Here is a 12,688-nt window from a genome sequence, read left to right as displayed (position 1 = left end):
TTTCAATCACATAGTCTATCCTTATAGATTATCGTTGATCATCTCAACGGGATTGTTTTTCTTGCTTTGAGCCAGGACGGCAAAAGCGAGAAAAGCAATCGAGTTGAGATGACCAATGATAATCTGTTTATCGCTATTTTACCTATGACGACGTTATAAATTTCATGTCAATTTCATTAGCAACGCCACATGCCTCCTTAGTTTCTAACGATAATTTTCCATCTCAAGCTAATAGCATGTTATGAAAAATTATCACAAAAAAAGAACAAAGAAAAAATGCACAAAATAGCGATAATTCTGTTTATCTAATCATCCTACAAATAAAGAGCCACATTTTCTCCAAAAGCACTGATTGTTATCAAAACATTTAAAACAATTGGTCCCAAAAATGAAGGTGTTGGTGAAAAGTACATGTAATATCTTATAGTTATAGAATAAGTACATACTTTTAAGAAATAAAAGTACATGAGTACAGGTGTGTATGCAATAAATAGACAACGCTTGACTTCATCTGAACAAAAGAATTCCAGATATAGGAAATTTTCCTCATTTTTTGCAATCACGGACATAGTCACAATGACGTTACGCACGGTAATGCGTTCGGATTAAAATTACGTTATTATATGATTTTAGAACAGCAACCATTTGCCTTTAAAGAAATAAAATCACCAACATCCATATATCTACAGAAAGGCCCTGACATGTTTTTCTTATTTTAAGTTAATTCTATAAATTTTTGCACCATACATTTATTTTATTGAACTCACAAATCTTACTTTTGCGTTAAAAATTGCATGTCCGGCGTAACATTTCAGATTAAATAAAATGCATTTCTCTATGTTCCGTTGTAATTTTGCACATAAAATTTGCGAAATTTAGTATATCAGCTTCCTACTAGATTTATATTATAACATCATACCCGTTTTTTGGTATTGGCTGAAATTTGAAGCAAGCCTTCAACGAAATATTCAGCAGAGGAACCTGTCTTAATGAGTTTTGAGGAAAATTTATCAAAATTTCAGTTTTATTATTATCCCTATAAAATAATCAAATCATATTAAAACTATACTCAATAGAAAGTTCAGAAAAAGATAAACATTTTCAAAGTTTCAAATGTAAAAAAAAACTTTTTCTTGAAGCAGAATTTTTAAAAATCGAATGTCTAGCCACAATGTCCAAACGTTATTTTTGTCCATTCCTTAGGTGAAACATGTTGTATAAATACTAAATGTGCATTTATAATACAAAACTAACATATTTATAAGATACAAACTATAAGTTCATACAAATGGCTAAATGAGTCGGGTGTTTTCACAAACATTATGACCTTACATTTTTTTTTCGGAAAGCATTCCCTATGTCTAGCCATTATGTCCAATGGTGTCATTTTGACGTTTCTGCACAGTGGCGTCTTTTATACAAATACACACTAGTTACGAACTGTTTAGGCAGTTAAAATGATGCCGGGAAATGTTCATTCCAAAATGGTCTTCTGAATCAAAATAACACTCAGATTAGAAAAACATACACACATAAGGAATAAACCCTTTATAGACACACAGGAAAAGGGGGGATGGGCCGAGGGATATTTTCTTATGGACAAAAGTTTTCACGCAAATCTAAAACACCTTTATAGATTAGAAACCGATTAGAATCCGAGTTACAATGGTCTTATAAATTTTAAACAACTATATAAATTCGTATTTGTAAAATGAAACCATCAGTGCTAAAAAGATAGAGAAATAGTCGGAAAACTCAGACACAGACACATACAGATATTGGACAAAAGTGAGTTCAACACAAAAAAATCATTTCAACTAAAATCATATAAAAAGAAATATTGCTAAATTATTATATGACCGATTTTAATGAAATAGATACCATAAATTTTTATGTCAATTTGTCAAAAAAATGTTCAACGGCTAAATTTATCTTCTCATGTGTCCCTCCGGAAGCAAGATGTTTTTTAAAGGTTGCTATGTTTTCTATCCAAAATAAAACTGGAAAAATTTGCATTTGTTTTCATCTAATCGCAGATCAGAAAATAAAAACGATCCTTACGTAATTAATTGCCTTATACATGATAAATTTTGAAACATTTCTTCAGCTTATGTTATTTATTTGATAAAAGTCGACCGAGTAGGTACTCCGCTCTTGATAACAAAATGTGAAAGTTAGTTTCTCGCGTCAAATTTGTCAATTATACATGTTACGTCTTGCGACGCAATACCGTGCGTAACGTCAATAAGATATCTGAATATGTATACATACAATTTTAGGTAATTTCATAGCAAAGAATTCAACAGTGATTCTAGTAAAATCAGATATATTAGCTATAGCTTGCTGTCATATTATTTGATGTAGAAAAAATGATAAAAATTCTTCTTTACACAATTTTATCATTGATCAATATAATTTGTTCTGTTCTAGGTACTGGTCTGTCAAATGCTGAAGCGTTTGCTATGAATCTGGTTTACCATTCCTTAGACCAACAGTTACAGGTAAGTTATATATCCTGAATCTCAATTAAACGGTTGACTGAATTTGTACTGGAACTTTATATACTTAAGTACCACATTAAGAGACAGGGATGCATGCTGACAAGGGATCAGTATCGCAAATCCAAATTTTTATCTGGATCTCTTAAATTATTTATGAGTCTTGGCATATTTTTTTCTTCAAGATTATTCTTCTCTTTGAATTCTCTGGATTAATTTTTCATGTGCACAAATTTCTATACAACCGCAATTTTTTTTTTGGCGTCATATAATGCTATTATGTATGTGTGTCCTCATCCAAAGATGCATTTAGTTTCCAGATGATAACTTAAGTTTAAGTGAATTGATCTCTATGAATTTTCACCAGAAGGTTCAATAGCGCTTAAGGAAGATTGGGATTGATTTTTGGGACTATGGTCCAAACAGTTTAGTAATTAGGGCCAAAAAAGGGGCACAAATAAGCATGTTTGTAGTTTCCAAACAGTAAATTGTGTATGAATCTATCTGTACTTATACCACAAGTTTCCATACTTCAAAGGGATGGTTAGGATTGATTTTGGGGGTTAGGCTCAAACCATTTAGAAATTAGGGGCAAAAAAGGGGGGAAAACTAGATGTTAATGGACAATTAAGACAATTTAAAAGCAGTGTAAGGGAGGTAATCCAAATACATTTACAATACAATGTTGTGTAAGTTTGGATTTACCTCCCTTTCACTACTTGTAAATTATGTATAAAGATATGTCAGGTTTTGAACTATTTGCCAAAAAAAGGGTGTGTGGTAAATGATTTTTTTTAAGGAGTGGATTGGGAGCTTTGGTCAATTCACAACAGCAGAGTGTATTGCACTAAAGCAAAAAAGGGAAGGTTAACCTTTTTTAAGCAGTTAAGCTGCTTTATGCGAGCCCCCTAGATTTATGTTCTACCCAATAAATGCTGAAATATGTGCCACTTTTATTATCTGGCTGGCTATCATGTTATTTATAACTAATTGGACACTTTTTTCATACTTTTTATTCTGGAATATAAAAATTATTACCATAAAAACGTTAAATGGTCGTCGATTTTCCCAAAAGTTTTGAAGTTGCACATAGGAAGTAGTGCTCGATAGAAATCCTTCTATAGTTTATTATTCCCTGTGCTGTTGGTTAAGATGTAAAAGAACAATTGTATGAAAAATTTAATCGCCGAAAATCTATAAAGATGAGTCTTTTACATTTCCCAAATGGCAAAAGTCGTAGGAATATTGTTTGTCATCGATACGTATTACATATGTCAGTAGTCTATTAATCAGCTGATATAAGTTGGCGGCAATTTCAAATTACATAGAAGACGAAATTTACGTACCTTTTAAGTTGGGAGGATTCTGATGATACATAGGTACTTTATTATTAATCATTTTATTCGTTTTTTGTCTGAGATGATTGAGATTATTTAAATCATCTTAATTCAGTAATCTTAAATGTATGCTCATTTGTATTCTGGTTAATATTATTCCGTTATCTCGCAAATGACCTTCTTCATGCTTGTCAAATAAAGTTGTTGTTATTGTAGTTTTCTGATTGGTCGATGTCAAGGTCATTTTAAGAGTGTTACAATGTAACATAATGCTACACGTGCTTTGATTTACCTCAAGGTGCTTCAATAAATATTGAGATTAAAACTTTAACAACTGTTTTCTAAAGCACGGCATTATTTAACTTCCAAAGTCGCATATTCTGTAAAATATTTTAAAGTCCAAATCTGTGACGCGTTCACATCATAATTGTTTTTGATTTACAAGGACTTTTCGATTTCCGGTACAGAAAAATACGACTTTTTTGTTATAATGTTTCTTTTTATAATTTTTCACATTTAAACACTCGTTAAGTGTTCTTGAATCAATTCTATGCCGTTCCTTCAGCAACTTTATGCTGGTAAACGATTTCCCCATGTGAAAAGAAATCGCATGATACGATAAAAAGGTAACGACTAACGAGGCTCGAGAAACGTTTATGTTTTCAACAAGTTGAAGTTACAAACAAGTTTTTTTTTAATTACTACTATTACAATTATTTAAAGTTTAAATAAATATTTTTTTTTATTATGATATAAGTAATGGAAGACAGTTTAACCGTAATCAAGATATTTTAATTCAGTTATAATTTGAGACGTTAATAAAATGGCACTGGCTACGGTTACATGGAAATGTGACAATAATAAAAATATTATTGTTACATTGGAGACTAAATGCCGGAATGCATGGTTGGGTAAAGACCTGTTTAAGTACAAATGTAACAATAATTATTGAGGCTATACATTGCGTTATTGTTACATGAAAAACAGTAATGTACGATGGGACTAGAAATATGTACCAATAATAAAAGTTGAAGACATAAATTTTATATTTACAATACATACATTTATTACATACAATTTATTTACTGTAATTTTTTATTTACAATGACAATTTCTACAAATCCTGTAGTCTGACACATTTTTGATGAACGAAATTACGTCCTCCACTGATATGTGTACATACAGAAGTTCTTAGAATTTAAGTGACATTTAGCAATCTTTGCTTTTGATGTATCAATTTGCGTCAAATTGTATAGCTGTATGAAATTTATGTCTTGATATTGTTTTAGTTTCGTTTAAAACGCATCCCAAGTTTTAATGTTTTTCACCCTAAACAAATTGGTTCAAAGTATAATGACAACAATAAGAGAAGGTGTGCAGTTAAATACTTTAAAAAAGTGAAACCATTGAACTATATTTTTCGCCTTTGGCATTCCTAATCTTTAGTATCTTTAAGAACATCAAAACCATTAATACGTAAAACTATTCAAGTTATACACCATTTGTTGAATAATAATATTTATTTTTTATCAGTATCAGGGGCGAATCCAGCCATTTGATAAAAGGGGGGGGGGGGGGTGTCCAACTATATGCTCCCATTCAAATGCATTGATCGGCAAACCCCTTAACCCCCCCCGCCTGGATCTGCCAATGAGTATTATACAAGTATTGTTTAGTATATACAAAATGTATGAAAGAATTAAGAAATACAACTATAGCAGATTTAAGTTTAATAAATCTAGCGTACATTGCCGGGCAGTGTAATGTAACCGTAGTCTCAGTAATAATTGTTACATTCGTAATAAATCAGTTCCTCACCCATCCATGTAACCGTAGCCAGTGCCTAATAAAATTGAGAATGAAAATGGGGAATGTGTCATATAGACAATAACCTGATCTAAGAGCAGACAACAGTCAAAGATTACCAATGGATCTTTAGTGCAGGGAGAAACTCCTACACCCAAAGGATTGCTTTTGCTGGCCCCTTTACATAATAACTAAAATGTATACTATTTCAACTAGTCACTTTGTTCCGGTGGAACTTTTAAATCAGAGGAAGAACAAAGTAACACATAATAATAAGTTCCTCTGGAACTTTTCGGATAGTGAGTTCTTTCCGCCCAGAACTTTACAACGTCGGAACAAAAGAGCATTTACAATAACTTGGACATACACTCAAATCAGAAGTATACACAAGAAATTAAAATTTAAAAAAAAATGTACAAAACAATTATGAAAAATAAAAATGATATACAGCAACAATCACCACATTAGTGGGTCCTCACTATGGACAGGTGCATACAGAATGTGGCAGCTTAAACATCTTAACTGGCACAAAACTCTCCCCTAACATAGGACAGTGTGTGTGTATAATCTCAGACATTGAATCTTTATAAATATAAATTGGAAATAACTTGTGAAAGTGGTAGGATTGCATAACATAAACATTACTGTACAACCATTATTCATGTTATTTGATACTTTAGAAATAGCTGAGAACAATGCCTGAGATAAATATTTTGACTAATTCTTTACACTTTTCATCTGAACTTGGCCAAGTTTGCCTTTGGGTTTTTGATTAACTGCCTATAGGGCCAAAATTAAAAATATGTTTGTTTCCCCTCCCCCTACCCGGGTCAAAAATAAGCCCCCGGGTCAAAAAATTATTTTCCACAAAAAAATCGAAATTATTTTTTTCCTGAAAATAATTTGTTTCCATTTTTGGAAAGTGCTTGAAAGCAGAAGGATTGATAATCTAAATAAATACACTCAAATTGAGCATAAACAACTGATAAGTGGCCTGGACTGGACAAATCAAACCATTCATGTGACCATGCTATGACAATCACATCCAGTTAAAAAAAAAAAAAAAAAAAGAACCTGCCTTCCTGGTCTGTTTACAAAGGGTAGACCCGGGGGAGGGGAAACAGACATTCTTTTAAATGTGGCCTAGCACCCTTTGGTGCTTTGATTTTTTTTAAGGAGGGGGGGAGGGGGTTGAGGATTCAATTAGCAACAGCATAGTGTATTGCACAAAAGCAAAAAAAATATAAATTGAATTATATAACCATTTCTATGTTCTTTGACTACTGTCAGAAACCTATATGTGTCAGATATTTCAATTACAATCCAAATTCTTACCGGTTTCAAGAGCGAAAAATTGTGTCCATTTTTGCCCCAACTGTTCAGAGTTGGACCTCTGCTGTCGTATCCAGCTGCGCTCAGCAAAACAATTTATTTTGTAAAATAGTATATTTGTAGATACTGGATTCCTTTTCATTGCCAAAGTTTGAATACATACTTATTATGGATTATTCTTCTTAAACTTTTAAACCATGGTTTGTCTTTATCCCATGGAATCCATGAAAGTTTGTTCTGAATGAAAAAAAGTAAATCCAAATCAGATTTAAAGCTGCAGATAATAAATACTTGTAATTTTATGTAGAGCAATAGAAAAAAGCAAATGTCTTTTATGTTAGAACGTTACAAACACATATGTATCAAAAGTTGAGGATAGTAATCCTAGGTCAATTTACACTGTCTTTATTCACTATCATTCTGGTAGTCAGTTTACAGTTATCTGATTTCAAATTTTAGTTGAAACAAAATAAAGATGATACCACTGCTTGTATACAAATATTGGTTAACATATAGTCTTCTTTATTTCAGCCAATAACACCTTACCCCCAAGTCAGGAAATACATGTATTGGTTAACATAATTATACTCTTCTTTATTTCAGCCAATAACACCTCACCCCCAAGTCAGGAAATACATGTCTTGGTTAACATATACTCTTCTTTATTTCAGCCAATAACACCTTACCCCCCAAGTCAGGAAATACATGTATTGGTTAACATATACTCTTCTTTATTTCAGCCAATAACACCTTACCCCCAAGTCAGGAAATACATGTATTGGTTAACATATACTCTTCTTCATTTCAACCAATAACACCTTACCCCCAAGTCAGGAAATACATGTATTGGTTAACATATACTCTTCTTCATTTCAACCAATAACACCTTACCCCCAAGTCAGGAAATACATGTATTGGTTAACATATACTCTTCTTTATTTCAGCCAATAACACCTTACCCCCCAAGTCAGGAAATACATGTATTGGTTAACATATACTCTTCTTTATTTCAGCCAATAACACCTTACCCCCCAAGTCAGGAAATACATGTATTGGTTAACATATACTCTTCTTTATTTCAGCCAATAACACCTTACCCCCAAGTCAGGAAATACATGTATTGGTTAACATATACTCTTCTTTATTTCAGCCAATAACACCTTACCCCCCAAGTCAGGAAATACATGTATTGGTTAACATATACTCTTCTTCATTTCAACCAATAACACCTTACCCCCAAGTCAGGAAATACATGTATTGGTTAACATATACTCTTCTTTATTTCAGCCAATAACACCTTACCCCCCAAGTCAGGAAATACATGTATTGGTTAACATATACTCTTCTTTATTTCAGCCAATAACACCTTACCCCCAAGTCAGGAAATACATGTATTGGTTAACATATACTCTTCTTTATTTCAGCCAATAACACCTTACCCCCCAAGTCAGGAAATACATGTATTGGTTAACATATGCTCTTCTTTATTTCAGCCAATAACACCTTACCCCCAAGTCAGGAAATACATGTTTTGGTTAACATATACTCTTCTTTATTTCAGCCAATAACACCTTACCCCCAAGTCAGGAAATACATGTATTGGTTAACATATACTCTTCTTTATTTCAGCCAATAACACCTTACCCCCAAGTCAGGAAATACATGTATTGGTTAACATATACTCTTCTTCATTTCAGCCAATAACACCTTACCCCCCAAGTCAGGAAATACATGTATTGGTTAACATATACTCTTCTTTATTTCAGCCAATAACACCTTACCCCCCAAGTCAGGAATCAATGGAGATATACCAACAGCATTGTGAGGTAAGTCAGAATACATTTTTTCCTCCCTCCCTCCTAGTTGGTGTGAAATTGTAATTGTGTTGCCAACTGAAAGAGTTGTGACTAATAAGGTTAAAATCTCAGCGGTTTGCAACATGAAGGTATCTTTGCTTTTTGATCCTTCCAACTCCCTCACAATTGATATATGGATGTGAAATAGTACTGTGATTTGAAAGTATGCATGCACTTCTCCTTTGGAGTACATGTACCAATTATTTTTGATTTTGGGATTGATCATACCCTATAAATATCACAATCTAGTTAACAGTACTTTAAGTTTGAAACAGTACTTAGTCTGAAATTACAAGTTGAAAAACTTCAATTTTCTGATGAAAAACAAAAACTAATATTACCAAACAACAAAATTTCTCTGTTAAGTGTAACTTCTAAAGGGACTGCTTTTATTTGATATCTCTTTTTACAAGTTATTTTCATGTTTTTACTCGTCTATTTTAAGAAGGATGCATGGTGGTCTTGTTCCTAATATAGATTATTTGGGAAATTTTACATGATATATTAATCTTATAAATGTTTGTAATTAAATTGTATGAATCCCAAAGCATGAATTTAGAAGAATCTGAAAGAACGATCCTTTGAGTAATGTGGTGATCATGAAGCAGTGATTTATGTTGAAATCCAAAAAGCTCTCAAATTTAATTTGGTACTTGAAAAGATTTTCTGGATACACATTTTGCTTAAAAACACGTAAAATTTCAAAGAGGAACATTTCCTTGTCTATCAGGCCATTATTAAATGCTGCTACCATTGATGAAACAAGTGTTTGATTGAATTAGATCGCAGGTGAAGCATAGTTTTGATATGTTTGTTATTATTTCGTCTACGTCAAAATTTTTATATCTCATTCACTTCAAAGAATGCTATACGTAAATTGGTATCTGAACCATTATGAAATGTAAATTGTATAAAATGTTTTCTCTATTTGATATCATGAATCGTAATGACAAGAGCTCCCATCTTTATCCGAGTGCAATTGGCACGATTCTTTTCCTGATTACGGTTTTTATATTAATAGCTTAAATTTTATTGTACTTGTAGCGTGATATATGGTAAAAAAAAGTTCCGTTGGGCATAATATCTTTTCTGAAAAACAAATGTTATTCATAGCATATAAACAATTATTACAAATTGATAGCTTTTTCTGTTTTCAACAAGTTTTTCAAATTAGTTGTTAATGAATAAGACTGGGAAAATTATATGTATTTTGGGTTGGATTGCATCATAAAATGATTTTTGCAAGTTACGAAATTCTTCAAGGAATCTTAAGATTAAGAACAAGTATGATGTACACATTAACGGTAGTTATTATCACCTGTTAAGGATTAGCAAGGAATAGGTGTAAATTTGAATTTAATTCTAGCCAATATGTATATAATTTGCTACAAGCATTTTGTATTTTTGTGAAGATTAAATCTGTTAGAAGAATAAACAACTAAATTACCAAAGTTGAATTGAAAATGTAAAATAAAGCACCCAATGTTTTGCCAGTTTTGTTATTTAGAAACTAGATAATTTACGTCTTTTTGATTTGAAATAGTTAATTTTTAACCTATTTCATAACATTTATTGGAATTTGAAGGCTTCTGCAATAGCTTTTGGGTGAATGTTGAAGGTACTGTTTCAGAACAAATTGATAGTCAGTAGAAATGTTCAGTATTTTTGCAAAGCATTATGATTTTTTTTTTCAAAATTTAAAATCAAACAAATGTTTTGCCTTGCATTGGCATTGTCAAAAAATTTAAGTTTGGGCCCTGGTCACCGTCACCTCCCTAACATAAAATCTTTTATTGGCTCCTGTTCCACTGTCTGTTTGTCAGTTTGTCTGCCTTTTAAGAACAAATCCTGAACAGCTAAACAATATTGATGAAAGTTAACCAAGTTTTAGAACACTACCTGAGGATATGCTAATAGGTATATAACTTTGGTCTGACATAAACACATTTAAGGGGAGATAATTGATTTTGCTTACTTCAATACACTGATCGTATTGCCTGTTGGAGAATATCTTTTTGTGTGTTAATTCACAGTTATCGTTTTTATGCCCCCAGCATAGTGGAAGGTGCATTAAGTTTTACCCTTTTCCGTCTAAACTTACATCTGTCCTTCCATCCATCCATCCGTCTGTCTGTCTTAAAATCGGTTTCTGTTCTCTAACTTAAGTTTGCCTCAACCAAATGTTATGAAACTTATACACAATCATTATCACCACAAAATTTTAATCAATCTTTAATTTGTGTAGTGTCACTATTATCATTCATGCGTTATTTCCCTAAAGTTATATGCAAAAGGGGGCATGGTCACATTTCCCATTTATTTTTTTCCAGATCTATTTAGATATAAGTCAATCATGTTTCAATACTATAATATTTTTTTTTGGTACAATACTTTTCAGTTACATTTGTATTACTGTGTCGGTTTTTTTTTCTCAATTTTTTGGTGCCTTTCTCACAAGTTTAGTGTAATATATATAACTATGGTGTTTATGTTTCTAAATGTTCTTGTAATGTACAATGCAGTTTAGTTTAATTAAGGTCACTGTGATCTATATTTTATGACAGAGAGATTTTTGATTCAGTTCTACATTTAGGTCAGTGGACCTTAAAATGAATTATGCCCTTTTTCCTCTATTTCTAAGTGTTATTGTATGGGGAATAGCCTATCATAACAGCAATTGTCAATCATTTAACTGAGAAAATGATATGAAATTGGAGTTATGTAACATACTAAGACTAAGTTACAACCAAATTTCTTATCTAATGGTTATCCTGTAAGTAATTACAACAGGATAGAATACCAGTGCATTTACAAGCCACTTATTTTTTAGCAGCGTTGAAATATAAATCGGATAAATCTAGACACAACTGTCAAAACACGAAGATCTAATTCTCTGTCAAGTGCAAATGATGCAACATTACTTGTGAAAATGTGAAAAAGAAATTAAATAAATAGAAACGATCTTCTTTCTGTGTCTGACAGATGTTTTTTATTTTGTTATTCGAGACTGTACGATTTTTGGTTTGATTAGGACTAAGTCATTTCATGCTGAAACTCAACATTGATTTTTGGTTTGATTTAAGTTTGAGCCATTTTTTTAAGGTTATGTACGACCTCAGACGGACAGATTGTTTCAGAAAGGCTACTAGAAATTATATTTAATTGTATTTTGTAGAAGGAAACTTTATAATTACAAAAATATACATGTTTTAAACTGTTTCTGTATGATCAGTTGAAGAAAATTTTTAAACTGATAAACCAATGTTTTAAAATAATTTCTACTTCAAACTACACTTGTATAAAGCTTAAGGTTAAGGTCATCTTTTATCAGTGTCTTTAATGTACAAATAATGAGTCTAAATTATGATTTATGCTTTTATATCAGATGATTCTGAAAATGTAGGATAAAGTTCTGATGGTTATATCTGATGATAAATGATCCAAAAACTCAAATGTATTGATCAGCCTGGAAAAAAGAAAATCTTTTAATAGCTATTTTTCATGGTTATAATATTCATTTTCGTTCAGAGATAAATGAATTATGATGTAATTATTAGAGTAAACATGTCAGGAGTGAAATTGTTTGTTTATTATCAAACACGAAATGGTTGTTAGGTCTTTTATACAATGACAAAAAAAAGCCTGATTTCATTCAAAATGAAATATTTGAAAATTTGCGTTTTTTTGAAAGGCAATTAAAATTACTAAAATTTAGATAAAATGAATTTTTCTGAAATTTAGTTGTTGCTTATTTGAATTGAACTTTAAATTAGATTTTACACGAGTTTTGTTTCTAAACAACCCAAAAACAAAATGCCCCCCCTTTTTTGGGAAATATGAGGCTGATTTTCTAGGAAAT

The 12,688-nt window shown here is 31.6% G+C and overlaps 1 protein-coding gene across 8 annotated transcripts in view; it reads left to right on the top strand.

Moving 5' to 3' along the window:
- LOC143047734 (mitogen-activated protein kinase kinase kinase 7-like) overlaps positions 1 to 12,688 on the top strand; it is a 55,362-nt gene that overhangs the window by 18,479 nt on the left and 24,195 nt on the right. For all 8 annotated transcript variants that reach the window (XM_076220965.1, XM_076220963.1, XM_076220961.1 and 5 more), the window contains 2 exons: positions 2,431 to 2,501; positions 8,740 to 8,799. In XM_076220965.1, the coding sequence (XP_076077080.1) occupies positions 2,431 to 2,501; positions 8,740 to 8,799 (131 nt within the window). The remainder of the gene's footprint in view (positions 1 to 2,430; positions 2,502 to 8,739; positions 8,800 to 12,688) is intronic.

Source organism: Mytilus galloprovincialis, chromosome 10 (assembly GCF_965363235.1).
Source record: "Mytilus galloprovincialis chromosome 10, xbMytGall1.hap1.1, whole genome shotgun sequence".
Lineage (NCBI taxonomy): Eukaryota > Metazoa > Mollusca > Bivalvia > Mytilida > Mytilidae > Mytilus > Mytilus galloprovincialis.
This window is presented reverse-complemented; position numbering and strand designations above follow the sequence as displayed.